At 39.9% G+C, this 27,851-nt stretch overlaps 1 protein-coding gene across 1 annotated transcript; it reads right to left on the bottom strand.

The window, feature by feature from the left end:
• Nucleotides 1-766: 766 nt before the first annotated feature.
• LOC149288936 (paraspeckle component 1-like) lies at nt 767-26,478 on the bottom strand. The gene is made up of 9 exons (XM_089491194.1): nt 26,098-26,478; nt 24,525-24,826; nt 16,979-17,074; nt 16,502-16,698; nt 16,204-16,288; nt 15,104-15,188; nt 8,121-8,178; nt 4,082-4,251; nt 767-955 (listed from the first exon to the last, which is right to left on the bottom strand). Exons 1-9 carry the CDS (start codon nt 26,476-26,478, stop codon nt 767-769), a joined length of 1,563 nt encoding a protein of 520 aa, XP_089347320.1.
• Nucleotides 26,479-27,851: the final 1,373 nt, after the last annotated feature.

Consider the following 27,851-nt stretch of genomic DNA (forward strand, 5'->3'; position numbering starts at 1 on the left):
ATGTAATTTTATGTAGTGTAAGGTTAAAAAAAAATGCGACCGGACATCTAAGTCATCTACAACACAAGATTTCAAGACATTTTACGTGGTTATAAAAGTACAAATGAGATATAGTTTCAATTACATTTGTACATTGGGTTTGTTAGAAATTGAATGGTACCAGCTGACTTTATAAATATGTGGAGGCTTATCGTTGCCCCCCGTAAGCAACTTAAATAACAAAACAGGGGCTACTTTTACGGAGATGGACATGGGTCAATCAATGCGATCCACGCAGAGCCGGGCAAACTGTTTTTATTCTGGGAACTATTTTGTTTTTCTTAAGGTCACAAGAGACCTTCCAATTTAATATTTTACGCTTCATAAGCATAGATTATGGTAAGAAAAAATAAAACAAATCACAAATTAAAATACAGCCCCTTGCTTTATTTGGGCTTCAGATTTAATTTCTACTTTTAAAATGTTGTTTATTAGACCATTCAACATGTAGCTTTTCTTTTTTGTCAACACATTTTTATGCAACACACCATCACAGATAGATATATGTATTTATATAGTTTAGATCAAAGTCACATTCAACTATCACAATGAATTGTGTTAATATCACATTATTGACCAGAACATAAAAAGTATGAGGGTACATAAAAAAAATCTACAAATACTACATGTATGTCAAAAGGGTGATCTTATATAACACTTTAAAATAAAAAAACGGCATTCCAACGGAATTCGTGGAACCTTTTTCTGAACAGTATGGAATGATGTACTAATAACGACGTCGTTTGTTAGATGCTTCAAAATTTCCCCCTTGATTTCCTCTACCAAAGCCACCAGGTCCACCACCACCAACAGCATTTACACCACCCATTGCTGGCGGAGCAGCTTCAGTTCCTGCTCTGTTAACCATGGGGGAGCCCATCTGTGATGGAGATGCTTGTGGAAATCTATCATTGCGCTAAGAGTGCAATTGTTCATTACGTAGTCCATTAAGAATTAAAGGTATTGGCAACATGTTTGGAAAAATTCACAAAGCGCAGTCATGAAGTTCAGAAGAGAGTCCGGAAGTTGCATCATACATAGAAGGAAGAGAGGAGCAATTACATTAGTCACTAAACTACATTTATGATTTAAGGAAAAAAAGCAAAGCAAAAAAACAAAACGCCATATTTTTTGTGGCGCAAGACAGTTTGGCTTTATTTCTCACTAGATGTAATTTGTGAGAAATTTATAAGTATGAAAGAGCATTTGGAAAAATGTATTTCTATAGAACAAAAAGGGAAGTTCCACCTGATAGATATCTAAAAATCAGCAGAGTTTCTAAAAATCAGAGCTCAGACACAAACCGATTCATGTGTTCAGCGTCTCCATGTATTAAGGATATTTCAGGACTGATGTTAAGAAACACTGCTGTAGAATACCTTAACGTGCCACTTGTGGTATTTTGGTGAATGAAAGTCTAGCGGTGCTGAAGTTCTGACTAAACCATTGAGGTTTTCCACTGAGAATTAAGCAGAAACAGACCAAGGGAATTCTGATGCACATGGCTGCAACAGCCTGCTGTCACATCTTTGAGATAACTGAGCTTTCTAAGCCTGCAACTCAAAAGGCTTTACACTAGATTAATAATTTTAGTTAAAATAATAAAAAAAAAACAAAAAACACATTTGAATGAATATTAAGATTCAAACAAAAACAGTGTGAAAGTATATAACTTTAATTTGATGTGATAGCTGGTTTCTTGCCTACTGATCGTATTTAACAGCACTTGCCAAAAGTGCTAGTCACCGTCAGTCAAGAAATGCCCAATCATGCATTCTCTTCCGGTAGGCGTCAATGCTGACCCCCACCGGAAGTGGGGGTCACAGTTTGGGATCACAGTGATGTCACCATGACATCACCAGCATTAAAGAGAATGTATGAGAGATCCCCAAAAGGCTCTGGGAACAGTGCAAAAATAATTGGGTCACTGTTCAGCCGGTATAGAACAGGGGCGTCCAACATGCGGCCCGCGAGGTGCGGCCCGCGTAAGATCGGCAGCCAGGGCAACCGATCTTACGCGGGCCACACCTCGAGCCCTGCTACAACAAGAGCCCTGCTACTTATCTGTGGGAGGGTCTTTTGTACTGCACAGAGGAAGCGGAACCCAGCAGAGTTCACGTGACATCACATGACTCTGCTCCAGTCCTGCTTCCTCTGTTCAGTACCAGAGAACGCAGAGGGAGGCCGCGCCCCTGCTGAAGTCTGAGCGGCATCGAGGAGCTGGAGTGCAGGTAAGAGGGTGGGGAGGGTGTTTGAATGAGTATGTGTGATTGAGGGAATTAATCTGTGAATGAATCAGTATATGAATGAATGAGTGTGTGTGATGGCATGGATGTGTAAGTGCTGCAACCTAGGCATGATGGGACTGTGATTGCTGTTAGCAATCACACTATCATGCCAAGTCAGCCAGTACATGCTGAAACCTAGCTAGCTACCCCCCTTGTGTATTGATGCTGCCAGCAGTATGGGGTCTGCACATCACTTACAGTCACCCTGTACCAGCATGCACTGGCATGATAGGAGTGTGATTGCTAACAGCAATCACAGTCCCATCATGCCTAGGTTCTAGCATTTACTGGTTGGATGTGTAACTAGGCCCAGAAATCAGTGAGAGGAAAAGTAAAGGTTTTGTGTCATTTACTTTATTTTAATCTGCATATTTTATTAAAGGCCATATTTTCTCACAGTGAAAAATGAGTGCGGCCCGCGCACGTATACAATTCTGATGAAGTGGCCCACTGCAGAAAAAAACTTGGACACCCCTGGTATAGAAGAAAAAGTTAGACTGCAAAAAATATGCCGGTTCATCAAATATGGAAAGTGAATCGTGGTTTAACAAACATTTGGTAAAAATAACAAAATATTTGTCCTTTGGTTATGAAAACCTCATGCCTGAACGGGTTAATATGCACAATGTTTAAACGGAGAAAAAAAATAAAATGTTTTTCAGTCACCAAAATAACCCCATTCCCATTAACTAACTCAAGATGGAACTTCCCATAAAAATATACAAAAAATAACCAAAAAGCAAGTAAAATAAAAAGTAAAATATTATTTAGCAGTATTACATAATATTCCTTACAAAGCAACAAAGTACATACCGAATTCAAAGAGATGGAGAAAACCCCCCAAAAAGTCTGTCCTGCTCATAGTAATTTAGAATCAATATTGAGGTGGAGGGTACCCGTGTAAATAACAGTGTCACAGATCTACAGTATCAAACGCTGTGTAAAAGCAACAGCAAGTGATATAATTTGGGAATAATCAGAGAAAAGGTAAAGCTGTGAAAAAATCATACGAATTCTGAATTTTACTGGAAATTCAAATAAAAAAGCATTTACTATCCGCCGTGCTTAACTGACCAACTTCCAACACTTTAGATTACCCACAAAATACTTGAATATTAAACGACTAATCAAGTTTTACATGTGCGTTTCAGTATGATTTTTTTTGTCCTTAAAGGGAAACTTTTCTTTACTAGTGTAACATATTCCTGTTATTCCATTACAATAATTTGAGCTGTTGGTTAACATATATTAGGAGGAGGGGAGCCAAGTCCAAAAAGGAAAAAAAGCTTTAAAAAATGACAAAATATCTATTGTCCTTTTTAATTATCAGACAAATTAGCATTTATAACAAAATAACTGCAAGTTGCAATAAAGGGAAAAAGTAGACTTTATTCAAAAAGCAGAACTAGCTAAAACGTTCACACTGCTTCAAGGAGTACAGTAACATCTAAATTGAGGAAAACAATGTGAAAGTTTCCCTTTAAGGAGTCCCAAAATGTTAAGCGTTAAAGAAGACAAAGTTAATTGTCCTGAGCACACAATTATTAAAATGTAGACAGTGGGATATAAATAAATACGCTATCTATAACATAGAAATAATTCTTAGAAAATAGTTCAATATTGCATACCTACATCCCAACTAAAAATCAAGTATCCGTGTAGGGCCAGACATATACTAGTGGAATGTGCCATCTCCGTTATGAATCACAAACACATACAATACAGATTAGAAACAAATACTACAGATACTTTACCACTGATCCATCATCTGGCATCATTGTTGCTCCCAGGCTGGCCGTTCCTTCAGTAGGTATCGCGGCACCAGAACCCATAGAAGGGCCAGGCATTGTCGTTCTGCTGTTCATATTCATCCCCATCATGGGAGGAGGACCTTGGCTACCAGCAGGTGCTGGGCTATAGGTATCTATGCAAGACAATCTATACTTAGAAGAGCTGTTCTAGTTTATCTGCAATGGTTGCAAAGTTCAATAGTCAATGCTGAATGGGATTGTGAAACATTTAAGACCAGCTTTTATCCACTTAAAGGAGAGACTGTTTAACATAGAATTCTGTTTTACAAATCGATAAGAATTTTTTGAGACTGTACAGGTGATCACAGGACTTGTTGTAAGGTTTAATCATCAAATAAAATAGAAGCTAGCAGTCCGTCTGTTTATTTCAACAAGAACATTTATAGGCAAATGCAAAACATGAAACTTGTTAGGAGTAAGGTTAGCTACACATGTTTATCATATAGCATATGTTAAGGGAATATTTAGGGGGGGGGGGGAAGTATTTTCGTGCATGTACACAGGGGTCTCGTTAGACCCTAGCCATCTGGAGCGTTCACCAAGTTATCACCAGAACTGACTGGGGTTAAGTATACAACTTGCCAACAATAGGCAGCTGCAACCCAAGAAAAGACACCGACTGCCCAACATAATATAGATCCACTAAGGGGCGCTTGCACAATGGGGGGAAAATATAAAAGAACACAACAGTGTAGATTTTTATAGTAATTTTCGAATATAAATCTGTATTTTACGCACTCACAAGAGGAAAATAAAGCTTCAATAAAGTGATGCATCATTCCAAGCACTTTTATGAGAAGCACCTTAGAAGGAATATATTTCTACCTTCTACTTCCTACTGCAGCGTTTGCACATTTCATGTGCAATATATTCCTGTAAGTGTTCTGGAATGTATTCCTTTATTTCAGCTGTGAGGGTACTTTGCCATTGTGCCTCCCCCCCCCCCCCTCTAATTTTAGAGACCATTTTCCTCTTGTGAGTGCATAAAATACATGGATTTATATTCTACAATTACTATAACAATCTACACTATTGAGTTTTTTTATATAACCACCCCCCCCCCTTCCATTGTGCAAGCGGCCCTTAGTCGATCTATATGGGATTAAGTATAGCAAGAGTCAGGGGATGCATTCTGGTAATCACATCCCTTTAACCTTAAATAGATGTGCATTTGTGTCAGGGATCACACAAAAGTAAAGGAACTCGGTTAGCATATGAATTAAAGCACATCTGATTTAATATGTACAATCCGATACTGATAAACTGCAACAACTTGCATAAAAAAGAACTTTCACTGATTAACAATCACAAAAATGTGAACTACCTGTTCCTATGGAATACCTACCAGGCCAAAGTTCTGCGCTTGACAACTCAGAAAGCAGAGAAGGCAACAATCTATCCAATTCCCAACGTGTGTCTAGATTTTGCAAGCAGCTTTATAAGAGGGACTTTGAATTATCAAGAGAAAAAATAACCATTAGCTTGTTGATTTAATCAAGAACAGGATTTTTTGTTCAAATTGCCTGGTATCTTTGCTGTGAGAACAATTTAGGCCTCTTGCACACAACGGCACCACACACAAAATTCACTGTTTAATTATACATGAGGGTAATAAAACAACATACAGAGCTTTACTTTAAATAAAAAACCAAAGGAAATAAACTGGCGTTCATATAATAGAGGTTATGAAAAGCCCTGCCGCCTAAATAGCGCGGGGCGGCATGTAGTTGTGGGGATAGGAGGTTGGGTTCATCTAGAGGTCAGCTATTGATCTAATAGGCAGGGTCAAAAGTTCAGGTCAGAAGTTATAAATAAATAAAAAAAAATAGCCTTGGTTATATAACTTAGAAATTGCTGGATGTGCGCGTGCTGCTTAGTGATTCGCCGCCTTGGCCTCGCGGGCACCTTTGGTGCCCCTCGAGATGCCTCGCGCTGCACAAAAAGGCGCGAATTCGCACTATAAATAGGAGCTGTGGGAGCGCTAGCAGTCATGCCACAAGGCGAACTGCTTAGCTGTGAATACTTACCTGTAAAGGCTTGTATTTCAGCGGTGCAGGAGAGCCGCGGGCGAAGATGGAACTTCTTCTTGAGAAACTCCCATCCCCCCCATCCCTGTTGTGAATATTATGATGCTTTATTTTTATATATCTGTCGTGTGCTTTTATCAGGGTAGAAGTTGTCCCTTCTTGGGATGGACTGGTGTAATGGTGTATGCCTTCTGGCTTTTAGGGCGGATGGCTTGGTTATATATGTGTATATATATATTTATGGTTTAAGTTATTGGAGGTGAGACTCTGGGTTTGGGCCAAGAGTTTCTTTAAAGCTTGTGATGTTTGTTTTAAGCTAAATAAAAGTACACGGCCTGTTTATTCCAAATTTGAGTATGGTGTTTTTATTTCAAGTTATACAGTATAAGGATACATTGTTGGTTGCAATATCCCTTATAACTACATGTTAAGCCTGGCCGAATTTCGTTTATGAGGATGGAACACATCTCCAGCAAAGCAATGGGCCAGGTGAGGAATGGCTGCAAGTATTTGGGGGAGTTAAATTGAAGCAGGCACTCTGTTATACACTAAATGGCCAAAAACATAACAAAGACCATAGGTGGCATTTTCATAGAAAAATACTGGCAGTAGAATGGTCTATACTCAAGAGCACTGTCATGCCACCTTTGCCACGTGTCAGTTCATGGTTCAAGCTCTGCCCTGCTAGTTCTGCCCTGGCCCACCGTGCTATTATTGTAAAGTGGAAGCGTTCAGGAGTAACAGTTCAGTCACAAAATGGTAGACCGCGCACAATCACAGAACTGGACTGCCAAGAGCTGAAGGACGTAGCAAAAAGCCTGTCCTCTGTAACATCGCTCACTACAGAGTTACAAACTGCCTCTGGAAGAAGCCTATGTACCGTCCCTTGGGAGCTTCATGAAATGGGTTTTCATTGCCGAGCAGCTGCACAAAAGCTAAAGAACACTATACGCAATGTGAAGCATCGGTTGGAGAGGTGTATAGCACATCACCGCCGGACTCCAGTCCAGTGGGAATGTGTTCTTTGAAGTCACCAATTATGCCACCTGGAAGTTTGATGGATGAATCTGGGTTTTGGCGGATGCCAGGCGAACGCTACCTACCAGAACGCATAGGGCGGGATAATGGTCTTTATCTGTTTGTCAGGATTTGGGCCCCTTACTTAAAGTGAAGGGTAATGTTAATGCTACAGCATACAATGACATTTTAGACAAATGTATGATTCCAACTTCATGGCACCAAAGGAAGGCTCTTGTCTGCTCCAACATGACTGTGCCTCTGTGCACAACGCAACGTCCATAAAAACAAGGTTGGATGAGTTTGGTGTGGAGGAACTGACCTCGACCCCACTGAAAACTTTTGAGACAGAACTAGAATGCAAATTGCGAGCCAGGCCTTCTCGTCCAACATCCATGCTTGACCTCCCAAATGCTCTTTTGGTAGAATGGGCACAAACACACACCAATAACTTGCGGAAGACCTTCCCAGAAGGGGAGGGAACTCCATATCAGTGTCCATGGTTTTGGAATGGGAATTCCAACAAGTTCATATAGGTGTGATGGTCAGGTGTCCACATACTTTTGGTCACATAGGAAAAGAGAACCAATAATTATATACACACACCCACATACATATACATACTGTAGCATAACAAGATGTCCTTTAATATTTCAGCTGTGGGTTTTAAGTAGAAAGTAAATATTTCAAGGCTGTGTCATTTATAGTGACAAGATTAGAAAACAGAATGTAGTTAAAGAGGCCCCAACAAACAAGTGAAACACATTTCCCAACATGGTTAAGATACATTTCAAACACATTTAATGAACTTATGAGCAAAACAATCCACAAAACCTGAAAAGCCAACTGTCCGCTATGTACAGTCTCAAAAAAATCTTTTAAGGATGGAGAACTACTTTAATGTTTTTTTTATTTTATTTTTTTAATGGAATCTTTACCTCCCATGCTTATTGATCCACGGACGCCCATATCACCCATTCTCATATCCTGTTCTCTCTGAAAATAAAAATAGTTTTCAAAGTCAACCTAACATATTTAGTGGGGGTTTTTTTTTTTGTTTTTTTTGAGTTTGGGTTTTGTGAAATTCACATTTTTCCGACAGTTATTAACCCCCCCAAAAAAACAAACACACAGTTACTTATATGCAATTACAATGTTATCCACTCTTATTACAGACTCACAAGTTCAGACTGTAATCATATTAACTACCTGGAAGCTTTTCAAACCACAGCCATTAAGAAATATACATACAATTAAACATAGCAAGCAACAGCAGAACTCGCGCATTTATTTAAGTAATTCAACCAAGTGAACAATGGGAGTTGTATATAAAATGTGTCACAAATGTCAAAGTATGAAATTGCATCTATAATTGCAAATTACTATAAGAGATGTACAACTGATCTTCACAGAACATGATGGATTTTGTGTATGAATATTTCTTGCCCTTTACACAAATTGTTGCATCCAAAGAAGAGTTATCACATCCGCAACACACTAAATCAACCGTATGTTTAGCCCCTTAAGGACCAATGGTATTTTACACTATAGGACAAGAGCAATATTCGTGCTTATGCCATGTCTTAGCCCTACTTGTCCTGGAGTAAGAGTTGAACTATTTTTATTTTAAACCACATCCATATAGGCAAGATATTTTTAGTAATACAATTTATTTTAAAACTGGGGCTAAGAAAAACAAACATTTATTTACTGTTTTTACAGGATATATAAATCATACACAGCTAGTTAAAATGCAAAAAGCCCCAGAAAATATATTTGTTATCTTATCCTTATCTGGAAATCACTTGTATTCCTATATAAATTTTCATTTAAGTTCTCTAATTTATTTATTTTTAAACGTAGCCCCTAAAAATATATACACACACACTAATATATATATATATATATATATATATATACACACACACACTTACTTTATAAAAAAAAAAACCCCAGAAAAAACATATACACATTGATTAGCCATAACATTATGAACACTGACAGGTGAAGGAAATAACACTGATAACCTTGCTATCATGGCACCTGTCAGAAGGGGGATATATTAGGCAGTAAGTGAACATTTCATCCTACAAGTTGATGTTAGAAGCAGGAAAAATGTGTAAAGATCCGAGCCAAGGGCCAAAGTGTGATGGTTAGACAACTGGGTCAGAGCATCCTTAGGTTAGAAAAAGAAGAGGGGGGAAAAAAAGGATCAGGGCTTGTGATCCAGAGAATCCAGTTTCTCGCTGCTTTCTGTAATTCTTCAGCTCACAATCACTGGTCATGCAATATCGGTGATCCAGCAACATGCAAGCATTAACAGATGACATACCAGATACATCCTTGGTCTTGTTGGGACATCTTTTCATGACATACCTGGTCCCTGAGTGTGCCACCAAGGAACAAAGCATAGTAAAGTTTTTTTAAAGCACTCACCTTAAGGTAAAGCTGCATCTCCATGCCTCCTCTGTGGTACAAACATTCTTGCCACTGATTTTCTGTAAAGCTCTCCCATTCAAATGAATGGCAGTGCTTTCCATGCATGGGGGGGGGGTCTCGTTTAGCTAAACACATCTTCAGCAAGGAAAATAGCTTGGGGTAGGAAATGGGGCAAACACGCAAGGTGGGGCAAACAAACATTTAACATGATCTCTATCATGTGTATTAAAGTGCATATGATGATTGGAGTGGTACTTCGGTTTATACATAGCATGTTGCTGGGTGCACAATTTATGCATCCTGCTTATGATGCAAACCTTTGCTTTTAATCACGAATTAATTTTATGGGGTCAATCCCACAAACTGCTGGACAAGGTCATTAGTCTGAGCTGTGTGTCCGCTGCAAACTCCCACTTTAATGAACAAAAAAATAAAAAAAAATAGAGAAATACTCTACACCACAGCTGCATATCGAGAAAGGTCTGCCTTTCCGCAGAAAACGGAGTACTGTGCAAAAGTTTGAGGCAGGTCTGAAAAAATGCTGTTAAGCAAGAAAAATAGACATGTTAATGGTTTTTTTTTTGTATCATTTAACAAAATGTGAAGCGAGCAAACAGACCAAAAATCTAAATCAATATTTGGTGTGACCGCCCTTCAAAACAGCATTAATTCTTCTCAGCGAACTTGCACACACTTTAAGGAACTCTGCACGTAGGCTGTTCTAAACATCATGGAGAACTAACCACAGCTCTTCTGTGGATTTAGACAGTCTCAATTGCGATGACTTTGAGATCAGGGTTCTGTGCCATACCATCACTTCCAGGAGTCCTTGTTCTTCTATACACTGAAGATAGTTCTTCGTGACTTTGGCTGTTTGTTCGAGGTCGTTGTCACGCTGCAGAATACATTCGGGGCCAATTACATGTCTCAATCATGGTAGTGCATGATGGATGAGTATATGTCTGTACTTCTCAGCATTTAGCATCCTCAACTGAATTTGCAGAAATGCTGCCCAAATCTTGCAATGAACCTCCACCATGCTTCAGTGTTTCCTGAAAACACTCATTCTTGGTTTCTGGCCCTTCTGCAAATAATTAGGCCGAACAAACTTTTGATGTGTGGCATGGTGCTGGTATATCAACATTTTGGAAATTCTGTAACAAATTTTGTGCCCGAATGGAGTGAGTTTCTAAGGCCCTATGGAAGTGAAAAATGCCCAAAACATTTTTACAGTGTGTTAATGATACCTTATCTTAAGGGCTTAGCAAATGTGCACTGCAGACGAAGCATCCCCTCCAGCTACCGACCCGTTATTCTGAAGGTCTCTGCGTGGTTTCCGAAGGTTGTGCTGCCTTACAGTAACGGCTCTGGATGGGTTTTTCCCCCCATTTTTTCCATTCAGTTGCCTTTCAGTAAAACCAATCCCATTTGCTTGTGGGCTTGAATGATCCTTAAGGTGCTGAACTTTTATACACCAACAGCTCTAGCAATCTTGCTAACATTTGAAGTTAAAATTCTCATCTGAGTGAAAACACACACATTACAACTCCACGGCTAGGCACAGTAACAGAAAATTTGTAAAAAGTAGCAGACTCCATAAATTGACCCATTTTTTTTTCCATAGGGACCAAAGAAATTCAGTACAGTGTTTTCTTACACATGTGAAAATTGATAGAACATTTAGCATTAAAAGTGTAATTAAGATCTCCAGGGTACACTGTAGTGTAATCTAAAGTACACGGCTTCACATTAAGCTAAAGCATGGCAGAACTGTACGTTACACAAAACATGTCCAGATCGCGTGGTATGAGGAATCGCTTAATTAGAAACATGGCGCAGAAATTATCAGAATAAGGAGAAGGCAAAATACAAATCTTAACTTCCCCCAAATAAAACTGGGAGGCATTATGAAAGAGCGATTTGCTGTCAGCTGTGCCAGTATGAATTATTTATGCGAACATCCTATGGAATACATGGAATGAATGTGATCAATCCACATCAGCATCATGTAAACCTGGAAGAGCAATGTAGGTGCATGCGCTGCCCTACACAGAAGCCAGGTCAGCATTTGTTTTTATAAAACCGATACAGGCATTTAACCCATAGAATTATTTTGTGAAGGCTAGACCTGGGGGGGGGGGGTTGGAGAGTCACAAGAAAAAAGGTTTAATCCTAATGGCTTACTCTTTAAAACTAAGAAAGCAAGTGTTTCTCACAATTAACTTAATTTCATAAACTAATTATAGTGAGCGAAAAACAGCTTAAATAGAAAGCATTAATTTGCAACTTCCTGGAGCACGACCACCACAAGCCTGCAAGTATTCCCTTTAAGCCGCCCTTGCATAAAAGATGCCAGGGTCACTTCCGAAGGAGCCACAAACAGATAAATATAATAAGAGATAAAAATCATGCACAATAAACACACAAAAAAAATCATATATGCAATTCTACAAGGTGGAACGAAAATGCAATGCTTATACGCATGGTTATTAACAGCAGAGCTGCATGAAAATAACTCCATTAAGCAAACCTGAGCAGAGATAAAACATAGTAGATCAAATGAATATTTATCTGTATATTTTCTTACAGTGGAACTCTAAAATTAGACCAATCTAGAAGTGCTTTCATAGAATTCAATTGGATTTGAATGAAGAAAAGGCACATAATACAGCAGCACATGCTAGCCTTATTTTGCACATAAAATTAGAAACGCTTCCTTTGCCGTGTGACTACATCCATCCATGCGGCTGCAGAAGCGCTCAGCAACCCGAGATCAACACAACCATTTTTACCCGTGACATACACCAGGTAGGTCACTGGTCTCTAGAGACACAGCTTTATGACATAGATACGCCATAGTTCACAGAGGGGTTAAACGCAAGTTCACGTTCATAGAGAAAACCATACAAAGTTAACCCCTTTAGCCCTGGCTACTTTAAAGATCACTCACACAACGGCAATCCAAGTATCTGGATCCCAAAAATAAACCATAAAAAGTGGTATTTAACTCATGATGGTCAGCGAAACGTAAAGGGAATTATTTTCATTACCTCCACACAAGACACAGAGGGGGAAAAAAAAGGAGGATAAAAGTCAATATATACATTCAAGAAAGCTTGGGGTGCCTTGAATTATCCTAAGGAGTAAATGAAGTAAAGGTCTTTCTGTAATGGTAGACTAGATGGGCCATTAGGTTCTTTTCTGCCATCACAGTCTATGTTTATACGTAGAGACTCACTAACTACAAATATAACAGATAGGTAATCATTTCAGTAAAAGGGTGTGGTAGATTCTGTGACTTCTTTGACCATGTATTTTTGATAAGGTGGAGGTTAAGCAGACTGATACTTTTGTATTTTAACAATAACATCGAGCTCAAGCTCTGGAGGCTGTAAAGTCAAAACATAATTCTGGAAACGTTACAGGGATCTGGGAGTGACATTTTAGGAGCTAGTCACAAACTGTATAGACCAATATCTATCATTTTTTTCTTAAACTATCACCAAGTGACAACATTCTGCTAAATCCCTGCACCTAGAAGAGAGAGACCAGACTACTGAATGACCCCGTCCAAAGCTGCTCCGGTATAAACGTCAGGACGCCAAGGGCTTTCACAATAACAAAATAGGTTCCCATTATACATTTTTTTTGTACATTGAATTACAAATAGCCTTTACTACTCTTCTAGTGAGTTAACTAGCGTAAAATAGATATTATCTTAGCATTACACAATAAAATATCATTCATTTTGAATCATATTCATTATACTAATCAGTTCAATAACCCAGGGTGTGATATTTTTAGCGCACACAAGGAAGTAGTTTAGAATGAAAACGTCATTTTGGTGGGTCACAGAAAATATTAATATGAACATTATACGTTATGTTGCTAGTTTTTGTTTTTTCGTTGTTAAAACATCAGTTGACAGTTAAAGTGCTGATGTCCATTACACAATTATTCTGATATCCATATATGTTCTTTTTCCCATTCAAATGCGTGGATTGATATCTCACTTGACCCAGTGAAAGAAATGTTTGGGATGTGCTCAGCTTGAGATCAGAACTTAATTTGTAAGTTATTATGTATGTATTTAGAGAGACCAAAGAATGACACCTAAATACATTGGTATTTACAGTGTCTTGCAAAAGCATTCACCCGCATTACAACCCGGAATTGAAATGGGTTTTTATTTGATTTCATGGTTCAAATTGGTGAAGTGAAATGAGGAAAATAACTTAAAAAAAAAAAAAAAAAAAGTGGTGCGTGCGTAAGTATTTATGAAATTCTGAAAGGCCACAGAGTTTCCAACACCACTGGACACGGGGCACCATGAAGACCAAGCAGCTCTACAAACAGGTCAGGGGCAAAGTTATGGAGAAGTACAGGGTTGGGTTATAATAATAAAAAAAAAAAATGGAAACCCTGAACATCCCACGGAGTACCATTAAATCCAAAATCCATTATGAAGAAATGGAAAGAATACGGCACCACAACAAACCTGCCAAGAGAGGGCTACCAACCATAACTCATGGACCAGGCAAGGAGAGCATTAATCAGAGAGGCAACAAAGAGACCAAAGATAACTCTGAAGGAGCTGGAGGGAAACCTGTTTCAGTCCAGAGATTTGAGACTTGGACAGAGGTTCACCTTGCAGCAGGACAATGACCCTAAGCATACTGCTAAAGCAACACTTGAGTGGTTTAAGGGGAATTAAGTCTTGGAATGGCCTAGTCAAAGTCCAGACCTCAATCAAATAGAGAATCTGTGGTATGACTTAAAGAACCCATCCAACTGGAAGGAGCTGGAGCAAGTTTTCTGTTTTTTTTGTCTTATTTCTTGTTTGAAGATACTAAATATCTTTATTGTGAAAGGCATGTTGTGTAAGTCAAATGATACAAACCCCCAACAAATTAGAAAAAATGCCAAGGAGCGTGACTACTTTTGCAAGGCACTGTACGTAAGTGATGGGATGTAATTCAATATATTGATAACAAAATGTATAACTGGCCAAAGGTGCCAAACACTAAGTTTGAGCCAACCATTTGCAACAGTCACTAATCTAATGTTTTGATATGAGCTAGCAAATTAGAAGTATAAAGAATTAAAAGAAGTGTAACGTAAAAAGGTATGAAATGCATTAACATTTTAAGGGTTGCACAACATAAATGGGATCGAACATGTTTTAATGACAGCCTGTCTTAACATCAAACATTAAAGAAACTTGCAAAAAAGACAGAGGCTGGTCCCTGATACACTTATCACCGGTTAACTTTATCAACAACCTAAGTAACCAATAAATTCAATCTACATCTTTGTCAGATTAAGGTTTACCAATTCATGCAACTATAAAAGTGCATAATTTCATTTTTAGAGAAAGAAAACTGTATTGAAAATGGTAGTTGTTTGGAAAGCATGTGTTACTAGCTGTATAGCATCTGTACATCTTTACTTTCAGTGATACCTAAAATTACATTTTACTTACGGCATCCATGTAGCCAGACTTGAATGCCTCAGGGTCACGATGGCGAATAAGCTCTTCTTCACGTCGCCTTTGCTCTTCTTCATGTCTGAGAAAATGGATAAATCACTTGGCATACTAAACTGTAATTCTAAAACAGGGCTCGACAAATCCCAGGCGCCATGTCGCCATGGCAACTGAGCATTTTGCCAAGGTGTTTGTCAGCCTGTTAAATCCCTAAAAAAATGCCCCCATGTCACAATCGTGGTGATCGCGCTGCTGCTGCTGTCTGCCCAGGAGTCTGGGCAGACAGCACAGCCACTCAGAGCCCGCCCCCGAGCCTAAGATCACTCCCACGGAGTGATCCTGTAGGCTGAAACTGCGATTGCGGGAAAAAGCTTCAGGGAAGGGGGTTGAGTGTTGATTGGCTCCCAACACAAGTGTAGGGACCTGACTCCATGAGAGCGACAGTGCAGCGTTAACCCCTTCAGTGCATCGATTGCGGCATTTTAGGGGTTAATTCCCGTTTGGTACGGGGCTCTGCTGCTTCAGGGACAGGGGAGAGGGTTCTTCGGTCTCCACATGAGTGTGGAGAGCAGCCCCAACACCCCCCTGCTGTCTGATCCCTCCATGAGAGCGACAGCGCAGCGTTAACCCCTTCAATGCCACAATTGTGTATGACACATTCGTGGCATTGCAGGGGTTAACATTTGTCCCCACAAGCTTGTGGGGACTAAATATCAGTCAATGCTGTGCTCTAATGGAACATCAGCATTGAAAGAGTTAAAAAAAATCCAATAAAAAACAGCACTGACCTGAAAGTCCAGAGTGCTTCCAGGTCAAATGCTGTGAGTTTAGTAAGTGGGCTGATGATGATCAGATCACTCCTGACCAACTGTTAGTTTAAAAAAAAATCCTGGCTCCTAACTTTTTTAGCTGGCGCTAAATTCACAACAAATTTGTCAAGCCCTGCTCTAAACCAAGAACTCTATATAAGAAGTGATACAGAATTCTTTAAGGGATTCTGACATATAAAAAGGAGTACCAATACCCATTTAAATTGTACACATATTATGTGGTGTAAAACAGGGAAAATTAGGTGGAAGGAAAATAATCAGAATTACCTCATGTGATATTGCTTGCGTTTTTGGAGCTCCTGATTTCTTAACTCTTCGAGTCTTCGAAGCTCTTCTTGCCTGCGCATAAGATCTGCAATGGTAGTGAAGCCATAGATCTTTAGGAACATGTTTAACACCATCAAAAAAATTACAAAAAAAAAGAGAAGCCAAATTTTTTGACGTTGTATTTAAGAGGCTTTTGATGAAGTTTATCAATGATGCATAAAAACGGTATATAATAACTTTACGGATGCAGAATTAAACAGAAGAGCGTGCATAATACCACCAGGACAACATTTCTCACCTTGCCTCATGAGCATGAGCTGATGTTCGTGCCTGGCAGCTTCCATTTCTGCCTCCAGCTTCTCCTTAGCTTCCCTGATGTTTCGGTCCACCTGCTCTCTCTGCTGTTTCTCCATTTCATCCAGCGCCTTCCATCGAGAAGAATATTCAAACTCAAATGTACCAGGCTGAGCAAACCGTGGAGGTTCCTCCCTTTCCCTAAAATTATTATATTTTTTTTTATTATTATTTACAAATCATCTATAAAACATACTAATCATGTGATTAATGAAAACCGGAAAAAAAAAACAAAAAAAAAACCTGAAAAGTAATAAATTTTCTAAATCACTATAGGGACAATATCATGAGGGCAATCTAACAAAAAAAAATAGCAATACATGCAGCAATAGGCTGTTTCACAACAAAGCATTACAGCCACATGGAACAAGTTTCCAAAAACACAAAAATATTCAGCTTATATATGATGAAGTTAGCATACTTAAGATACTGCTGAGTCTTCTGCATGAATTTTTCTGGTAAACCATCTTCATCGTCGAACTGCTCCATTGGTTCAACAATGACCGGCCGTGGCGTTCTGAAACAAATCAGTGGGAATGTGAAATATCACTAACTTGATATTAACTTAAAAAAAAGGTTTTCATTTTTACCTATCACATGAGGGGAAAGATTCACGCTCGTAAATATGAATAACCCATGGAGAAAAGAAAAACTAATTGAGATCAATGTGAAGGCTACCTGTTTATGTAAACAGATGAGATAGGGTGCAATGCCGCACAAGGGATGCGTTTGACCAATTGAATCTCCTGCAATACAGACACAGCTAGGGTACCAGGACACAATACAAAGATTTGATTCTAAAAAGGCGACACTCCGCTAATATATATATATCATAGAAAAAGATACGTTTTAGCGCTATCTTCCTCAAAATCCTGGTACTAGCATTTCAAATACCCATGGGGTGTCTAGTTTTTAAAAATGTATGGTTTGCTGGGGCTGAATTGGCTGGGTTCAAAGATGTCCCAAATAAGACATGGGCAGACTAACAGATGTCAAAATGAAAAGAAAAAATGCACACCTCTCAAATGTTGCCTTTTAGCCCCCAAGCAACCCGACAAACACATGCATGGATGATATCACTGCACTCAGGAGATCTTCCTGAACTCATATTGGGGTGTTGTTTGACACAGACATATACAAGGACTGTAAATTCATACCTAAATTACAATGTGCGTGGAAAGAAAAAAAAATGACAACCTCAAACTTTGACATAGGCTGGAAAGCATGAAAATACCAGCATTTGAAATACCCTGGGGTACAGTTTTTAAAAATATATGGTTTAAGGGGGTAAATTGAATTACCTGACAGCTCTGAGAGAATGAAGGGCAAAGCAGTTCTGGATTTTTCCTTCGTAAAGCACAGTGAAGTCAGGAAGTTAAAAGGTACTGCTCCACTTTCTAGTATGTCAAGTGCCAGTGGCGAAAGGTTTGCAGGATAAAGTAAAGACTATGGGATCTTACTGGGGTTTATGTGCTAAAGGGAGAGTTTCATCTCTCACTTCACGATCCATTATGAGGGTACATTATGTGCTGCAGGAAGAGATTGGATTGCCCTGTATAACGTATAGTTAAATCAGCAAGAGTTCTTTAAAGATTCCTTGTTGTTGAAGTGATGGCCATTCATAATAAATAGTGATGTGAGGAAAACTCAACCCTAAACTCTTCTTCAGTGTATAAACCCAAATATGTACTGACCACATGGGGATATTAAAAGAAGCATCCTTGAGAGGGTTGACTACTTTCTGCATTTTGAAGCAAACTTGGGAGATAAAATACCACAACACGACTATAGTTACATTTGAGTACTAACAAGACCAGAGAATAAATTCCCTTGCTCAGATCTGAACTGGGAATGGGAAGGTGAACTAATGTTGGTAAAAAGTCCAGAATCATATGGGCTTTGCGTGAGGATCGGAAAATTAGAAAGCAAGGAGGCGGATGAGCAGCGAGCTCTAGTTTGTAACCATCTGTATAATTTGTAGGATCCAAGTATTTTATTTTAAGTGTTCACTCTTCCAGGAAGAGTTGAAAAAGTCCTCCCACAAGCTGCAAAATGGTTTCAGAAGCCTTGCCAAGGCCTCGGGATGATTTATCACAAAACAAGTAAGGATTATTCCTGCTGTAATCCATAGAAGGATCCATACTTGTTTCTAGAAGGAAACAAAAGCTGTTTCTACAACTTGCTTAGGTTCTTTCATAGCAAGAGCGAAGCAGACAGATTACTTCTAGAATTCTGCTTGGTGTAAGGTAGAGGAAGGTAATTCCAGAGCAAATCTAGAGCTGCTTACTGCAACCGTGGGTTGTTCAAAAGCCTCAGGCTTAGGAGTCCCAAAAGTAGAGCGGGGTGCAAAAGGCAGGATCTTAACTTTTTCAAGCATAGCCTGGAGCCGGGGGTTACTACTTCAGGGAAGAGTAGGAGGAAAAAATGTAATAAATAAGAGACAAGACATCTGCCTACCAGCACAGAAAAAACACAAGGTAACATGGGGGAGTCAGTCTCCTGAGCGCTGCCTAAGATACCTAGGAAAAGCATATGGCTATCCTAAATGTAAGACAAGAGCAAGGACTCATTAACCCCTTCAGGACCAGAGCAATTTTCATGTTTTTACTCTCTGTTCAACTATAATCTTGTTTTTTTTTTTCAGCACAAGTAGGCTTTTCTATTGAAACCATATTCATAAATGTAAGATATTTTGTATGCCTAGCAATTCAGGTTCATTTTCCGATGTCCCATTTAGGACAGTTTAGCAGCTTTCCCAACTCAACTTCTCTCCATTTCATCACTAATATCGGCCGCATTTTGCTTTGGACAGTGTTGCTTTATTTCTTGTCCAGAAAAGAAGCAACTGCAGGAGGGTGGGGAGAACCACTATTTTTTTTATATATATATATATTTTATTGTATTAACGTTTATTTTACATATTTTAAACTGTTCTCTTTCAGAAAGCAATGCACAATGTATAAATATCCACTTTGGAGTATAACTCAAGGTATCTCTATTAGCATATCAGTAGTGTTCTTTTGCACAGTAATCAGGGGGTTCACTCTGTATATCAGAAATATGAAAAAATAGTTTACACATGAATTCATATTTACTAGTAAAACTGTTTTTCCTATAGGGTAGTCTTACATTCAGGCTTTTTCTTTTGCCCTAAATTAATAATCTTCAAATTTTGGGGGGGTCGTTTTATAATCAGGGTCATCTTATATTTGCGCAAATACGGTAGTTTGATGGTAACATAGTAACATAGTAACATAGTTCATAAGGTTGAAAAAAGACCAAAGTCCATCAAGTTCAACCTATATACATATTGTGTCCCTACTGTGTTGATCCAGAGGAAGGCAAAAAAACCCTTATGAAGCAGATGCCAATTGCCCCATACCAGGGGGAAAATTCCTTCCCGACTCCAAATATGGCAATCAGAATAAATCCCTGGATCAACGTTCTGTCCCTATTAACCCCTTCGTGACAAAGGCTGATTTTACTTTTTGTACCCTTCGTGACAATGGCCTTTTTAACATTTCTGCGCTGCTCGTGTTTAGCTGTAATTTTCTTCTTTCCCGTTTACTGAACCCACACACATTAGATATTGTTTTTTTCAGGACAAGAAGGGCTTTCTTTAGATGACATTGTTTTGATTGTATCATATTATTTACTACTAAAAAAAGTATAAAATATGGTGAAAAATTTAGAAAAAAATGACTGTTTCTAACTTTTAGTTGAAAAATCTTTTACTCATCTATAAAAGGTAATGAAAAAACCTGCTAAATGGATTCTACTATTTGTCCTGAGTTTAGAAATACCCAATGTTTTTATGTTTTTTTGCTTTTTTCTACCCATTATGGGGCAATAAGTACAGGTAGCGTTTTGCTATTTCAAAGCCATTTTTTCCAAATCTGGTAATTCTTCCCCCCATGTGCCATTTCGGGTATCTTTGAACCCGGCCAATGCAATTTACCCCATCAAATCATATATTTTTGAAAACTAGACAGCCCAGGGTATTCCAAATGCTAGTATTTTAACTATTTCCATGCACCATATCTACCACCAGTTTTTGTCAAACTTTGTGGTAGTCATTTTTTTGCATTTGTTTTGTCACACACATTTTACTTCAGGTATGAATTAAAAGGTTCTCGTTTATGTCACTATCACAAAACACCCCAATATGTGTTCAGCAACATCTCCCGAGTACAGCGATACCTCACATGAATGATTTTGCCTGGCTGTTTGGGGGCAAAAGGGCCACATTTGGGGCATGCGCATTTTTCAATGTTGAACTTTTGGCATTTGGGGATCCACTGTCTATGCCCTATTTGGTACATCTTTGAGCCGGGCCATTTCAGTGTGCCCAATAAACCCATATATTTTTGAAAACTAGACACCCCAGGGTATTTCAAATGCTAGTATTTTAACTCTTTCCATGCACCATATCTACCACCAGTCTTTGTCAAACTTTGTGGTAGTCATTTTTTTGCATTTGGTTTTCCACACACATTTTACTTCAGGTATGAATTAAAAAGTTCTCGTATATGTCACAAAACACCCCAATATGTGTTCAGCAACATCTCCTGAGTACAGTGATACCTCACATGAATGAATTAATGATAGTGACATCAGTGGGAAATGATTTTTACATTTTACTAGTTTTTTACTATTTTTTTTCTAATTATTATTAATTTTATTTTATTTTTTAATTTATTTTTACTAATCACACTGTGATTAGAAAGCTGGGTTCCATTGACTTGCATAGTGAATGCAGTACCTGTATTCAACCTGCAAGTGGAGCCAAAGTTCTCTAGATGGTCTGGACCATCTAGCGAACTTTTAAAATTTGTTGGTTCCTGTTACAGGGCAGCGGCCATCTTGCTTGATGGCGAAGATCATCGGCAGCTGCGGCTGTGACCGCTCTCCGGAGCGGTCACAGCCCATCGAAAGGTAAGTGTTTGGTGTCGCTGGATGCCTCCTGATCGAGGCATTCCAGCGACACCATTTAAGTTTAGGAGGCGATCGTCGATCGCCTCCTAAACGCTTTTAAAACGGGCGTCCGCCGCCATACAAAGTATGGCGGATGTTGACGCCCCGTGGAGGGGCCAGAGATGGCCCCTTCGTTCCGATCGCGGCGTTGCTGAATGCCTCGAGGTCGAGGCATTCAGCAACGTTTTTTGGGTGCAGAAAGCGAAAACAGACCGCTTTCTGCACCCGTTTAAAGACGTGCCGGTCCTGGCACGTCAATTGTCGTAAAGCACATGCTTTTCCGTGTCGTGCCAGGACCGGCAATTGTCGTTAAGGGGTTAATCTAATATCCATAACTTGTAATATTATTGCTTTCAAGAAACACGTCCAGGCTCCTTTTGAACTCTTTTATTGAGTTTGCCATAACCACTTCCTCTGGCAGAGAGTTCCATAATCTCACCGCTCTTACTGTAAAGAACCCCCGTCTGTGCTGGTGTAGAAACCTTCTTTCCTCCAACCGTAGAGGATGTCCCCTTGTTATAGATACAGTCCTGGGTATAAATAGGTCCTGGGAGTGATCTCTGTACTGTCCCCTTATATATTTATACATAGTTATTAAATCCCCCCTAAGCCGTCTTTTTTCCAAACTAAATAACCCTAATTCTGATAATCTTTCTGGGTACTGTAGTCCTCCCATTCCCCTTATTACTCTGGTTGCCCGTCTTTGAACCCTCTCCAGCTCCACTATATCTTTCTTGTACACTGGTGCCCAGTACTGTACACAGTATTCCATGTGTGGTCTGACTAGTGACTTGTACAGTGGTAGAATTATTTCCTTGTCGTGGGCATCTATGCCCCTTTTGATGCACCCCATGATTTTATTTGCCTTAGCAGCAGCTGCCTGACACTGGTTGCTACAGGTAAATTTACTGTTAACTAAAACTCCTAAGTCCTTTTCCATGTCAGTCGTCCCCAGTGTTTTCCCATTTAATACATATTCCCAGCCTAAATTTTTCTTCCCCATGTGCATAACCTTACATTTATCTGTGTTGAACCTCATCTGCCACATCCCAGCCCAAGCCTCCAACCTATGCAGATCCATTTGTAATCGTGCGCTGTCCTCTATTGTGTTAACCACGTTACAGAGCTTAGTATCTTCTGCAAAGATTGATACTTTACTATACAATCCCTCTACAAGGTCATTAATAAATATATTAAAAAGAATAGGACCCAAAACTGACCCCTGTGGTACCCCACTAGCAACAGTAACCCACTCAGAGTATGTACCATTAATAACCACCCTCTGTTTCCTATCACTGAGCCAGTTACTTACCCACATACACACATTCTCCCCCAGCCCAAGCATTCTCATTTTATGTACCAGCCTTTTATGTGGCACCGTATCAAATGCTTTGGAAAAATCAAGATATACGACATCCAGCGATTCACCCCGATCCAGTCTTGAGCTCACCTCCTCATAAAAGCTGATCAGGTTAGTTTGACAGGACCGATCCCTTGTAAACCCATGCTGATATGGAGTCATACACTTATTTTCATTGAGATACTCCAAAACAGCATCTCTTAGGAAACCCTCAAACAGTTTACACACAACAGAAGTTAAACTAACAGGCCTATAATTCCCCGGGTCACTTTTTGTCCCCTTTTTGAATATTGGCACAACATTTGCTATGCGCCAGTCCTGGGGAACAGACCCTGTCACTATAGAGTCCTTGAATATTAGAAATAGGGGTCTGTCTATTACATTACTTAACTCCCTTAGAACGCGGGGGTGAATGCCATCTGGACCTGGTGATTTGTCTATTTTGATTTTTTTTAGGCGGCACTGCACTTCTTCCTGGGTTAGACAGGCGACATGTACTGGGGCAGTTATCTCATCCTGCTGTATATTACCTGGCATTTCATTTTCCTCTGTGAATACAGCAGAGAAGAATATATTTAATAGATTAGCTTTTTCCTGATCCCCGGCTATAACTTCTCCCTCATTACTTTTTAAGGGGCCAACGCTTTCATTTTTAACCTTTTTACTATTTATATAGTTAAAGAACATTTTGGGGTTTGTCTTACTCTCTTTGGCAATGAGTCTTTCTGTCTCCACTTTTGCTGCTTTTATCTGATTTTTACATATTTTATTTTTTTCCCGATAGTTTTTTAGTGCTTCCTCACTGCCTTCCTGTTTTAGTAGCTTAAATGCCTTTTTTTGCCATTTATTACCCCCTTTACATTTTTATTTATCCACATTGGTTTTCTCTTGTTCCTGACTCTTTTATTCCCACACGGTATGTACCTTTCACAGTGAGAATTTAAGATATCCTTAAAAATCTCCCATTGAGTGTCTGTACTCTTGTTTTTGAGGACATTTTCCCAATTTACAGTGTTAAGGGCTTCTCTTAGTTGATCAAACTTTGCCTTCCTAAAGTTCATGGTTCTTGTGGCTCCTCTAAGAGTTCCCTTATTGAAGGACAAGTTATAATGTATCCTATTGTGATCACTATTTCCTAGATGGTGTTTTAAAATTTTTATATTGGCTCCTTGATGTTTTAGCCGTCTCCTAGATCCAAACCAAATTTGTTAATCCCCGATATAACGAATGTTCAGAATGCTCAAAGGTGTCCACAAGAATGGACAGTGTATCCCAGAACAGTATCCATGCATTGGTTCAGTCTACCAATAAACCCACTTATTACTACATTAAGACCAGAAGGAGGGCATTTTCAAGGTAAATGATAAACAATGTTCTAGGCTATAAGCTCATTATGTTCTGCACTCCTTGTTATGCCCAGTTTACCCATTGTACAGTGTTGTGGAATATGATGGTGCTATATAAATCAATAATTAACAGAACGTATGCAGGATGTTGGAATAACTACCTTCAATTAATTTAAAATCTGCACTTGTCTAAATAAGGAAAATGGAAAAACATGGAAAGATAAGTATAGATATAGAGATTGGCCATTAAGTTTTTATTACTAATGGATTTCACTTGTTTTACTTACGTGGTCAATAAGAATGCTCCTTCTGTGCACCTCTCCAAAGCCTTCCGAGCTGGGGGTTTTGCTGCAAATTCTACAAAGCCTTTGCCCGTTGGTCTGCCACGATCATCCACAATAACCACAGCTCTCTCTACGGGACCAAAAATGGAGAACGCTTCTTCAAGGAGTTCATTTGAAACCACAGCAGAGAGGTTTCGGACACTTAATGCAGCTCCATGAGTAGCAAAACGAATGCGCAGGGGTCTATTTTTGAGGATCATACCATCAAGCTCGGCTTTGGCAATTTCCGCAAGAGTTCTTGATTCCTAGGGAAAAACCAAAACATTAATCATTTCAAAAATACTACAAATTATAAAAGAGAATATGTAATTAAAACAACTTGTTTGACAAATTAAAAATTGGACCTCATGTGCATTAATCGGGGAAAAAGAGAGAAAAGTGTACTTGTATATTTCTTGTGGAAACCGATAAAATATTACAGTTAATTTATGTTCTTACAATGTATCTATTTTTTAACTACTACTCTAATGGAATTTTCACATTGAATACGTGGACTTTGCATTAAATTGGAACCATAATGTTTTACATTCTGATAAGCTTAATCTTGCGCATAAACCAGTAAGTAAGGGATATACAGGGATATCAGGATCAGTTCATTTTCAGGTATTTTTCCCTTTTTAGTTTGTTCAACCCCACGTCCTGAGGCATAAGAAACAATCTGTTTATTTCCTATATAACCACTTTCATAGCACTCAATTCCACGGTGACCGGAGCGAAAGTTACTAATCAGATCACAATCATGCTTTTTACATAAAACTGCAACGCACAAAATTAGCATCACTTAAGTTTAGCAAACAGAGCAGTAGTCATGAACTTTGTGAAATCTCATACGCAAAGCTTAATAGTCACCTTCTCAAATAATGGGAAATCATGCTAAGCACAGTATTCAGGGGAACCGAAAGGTGTATGGTGTCCCATATATAAAAATACAACTTGAAAGAAAGTTCTTATTATGTCCATATCCACAGGACCAATATCAAGTCTAAAATAAAAATGCATAACACCCAATAGGTTTGTAAATTAAATGAACTGACACATGGCCCAAATCTACTGCAAATGTAAAATGTATCGAAAGACAACGATGAGTAGTTGATGAGATGTTGTAGAGAGGGGTAGGTGTAATGTGACAAAGACACAACCAAAGGGGGTTCAAGAAAATGCCACAAATGACTGCTATGGTGTGTTTATCCGAAACCCCCCTTCCCTTCATCACAATTATGGAGATCTGAAAAGCCGCTTTATCAAGTATGATGACACTTCACTCAGACATCATGCGATCAAACCCAATACCCGTTCCTGTAAATGCAATGATTATTAACATGAAACCGGGCTGAGGTGACCTGCGCGATACCAGGCGGGGGGCGCGCGCCCCGTGCTATACCTGGCTGAGGCGCCCTACAGGCACCAGGAGCCCCACTCACCATATTCCAGGCTCCCTTCCCCCAGCCGGTGAAATGGTGAATACGCCGCAGTGCAGTATCTAGTGAGGCAGCGAGTCCTCTCTCTCTCAACTTACCAGACGGATAAAGCCGAAACCCCGGTCCCTGTTGATAAAAACTTCGCTGGGCTCGCCATATTTATCAAACAGCTTTTTGAAGTCCTCCTCTGTGATATCGGTGGGCAGGTTCCCCACGAACAGACGGCAGCGCTGAGTGTAGCTCTTCTCCCCTGGCTTCAGGAGGCTTTTGATATCAATGGTCACCGCTTTCTCTTCCTCGCCGTCTTCTATCTTGGGAGGCATGAGAGAAGGATCCCCTTCGGAGAGGTCCAGGCTGTGCTTATTTTTGTTCGAATGTACCAACTGCTGCAGAGGCGGCGACATCAGTTCACCGCCGTTATTCCCATTGTTATTCTTTTCTATGCGCACCTGCCTCAGGTTTCTGTTTGTCATTGCCATCCCGAGAATCCAAAACCGTCAATATTTACCACGTTGCAGCCAATCACCGGAGCCAGAAAGCTGAAGCTAACGCGTCTTCGCCGCTTCAAGATGGCGCCTAGAAAATTTTCCGACTACAGCTGACGTCACCAGCTCCTGCCCCAGCTCTTGAGTTCCCGCCCATTCAGGGCATGCGCCGAGCGCCACCTGCTGGACAAGCCTAAAAACACTGCTTACTCTATCTGTGATAACGGTTTATATATAACGTTTTTGTCTCACGCTAGTGTGAATATTTTATAAACGTTTGGGACTTGACGTTCCAGCACAGATAGATTTTTTTTTAAACTGTTATTTTATATTCAGAGGATGATAATATCAAAATATTCAGTAGCGAAATTTATTTTTCCACAAGACCTGTCATGACATCTATTTATATAGCGCCAGCAGATTCCATAGCGCAAGTCAGTAACATAAATCAAAATCACAAACAATGTCAAGTATTTCTATTATGTTTTATTGATAGAGCGCCACACATTCCTAACATTCAAAGGGTCTGACAGAACTAGAACTCACAGGGCCCGGCTCACAGGCTTACAATCTAAAGAAAAGGGGGGGGTGTGGCTGACCGAGCTTCAAGATGGACGTGCAGTGAATCTGCTCCTCCACGATGCCCTGAAATAAGCACGTTTATCCGCTGAATACCTCTACCTAATTGCGCTACCGGACGGCTCAAAGTCCAGGCATGCCAGGCAGTACCCACAAAGAGAAAGACGGTACCTGCCATTTTCAAAGAAAAGCTCCCGACTCTGTTCTTCCCGCGCTTTCCCTCATGGAGCCTGTAGGCCCATCTGCCGCAGCCCCGGTTACACCATGGACGAGGCGCGATGTGGACGAGTTGAAGGACCTAGTCCTTTCCGTCAAGCAGGACCTCATGGACCACATCCACAACGAGCTCCGTGAACTGACAAGGGATGTGGCGGAAATTGGCTCAAGAACCGACGCGCTCGAGCGCACTCAATCCACCATGCAGCGTGACCACCACCAGCTGGAATCCGACGTGGCCGCTCTACAACAAGAGGTACTTACCTTGCAGGACACACAGGAGGACCTCGAGAACCGTTCGAGGAGGGCCAATTTTCGTTTACACGGGGTCCCGGAGTCTCTGCAAGATATACCTGCGGTCCTGCACCAAGTCTTCACCCAACTGCTGCCTCGTACTCCCGCGGAGGAGGTCTCCGTTGATCGGGCCCACCGGGCTCTCCGGCCTAAGCCCAAACCAGGAGAGCGGCCTCGAGACATCGTGGTCAAACTCAGGGACTTCGCCCACAGAGAGGACCTGATGAAGGCAGCGCGATCTACTACTTTGCGGATCGACAACTTAGAGATCCAAGTCT

The sequence above is a fragment of the Sceloporus occidentalis genome, unplaced genomic scaffold, assembly GCF_023333645.1.
Source record: "Sceloporus occidentalis isolate IW3139 unplaced genomic scaffold, rSceOcc1.0.p SCAF_49, whole genome shotgun sequence".
NCBI lineage: Eukaryota > Metazoa > Chordata > Lepidosauria > Squamata > Phrynosomatidae > Sceloporus > Sceloporus occidentalis.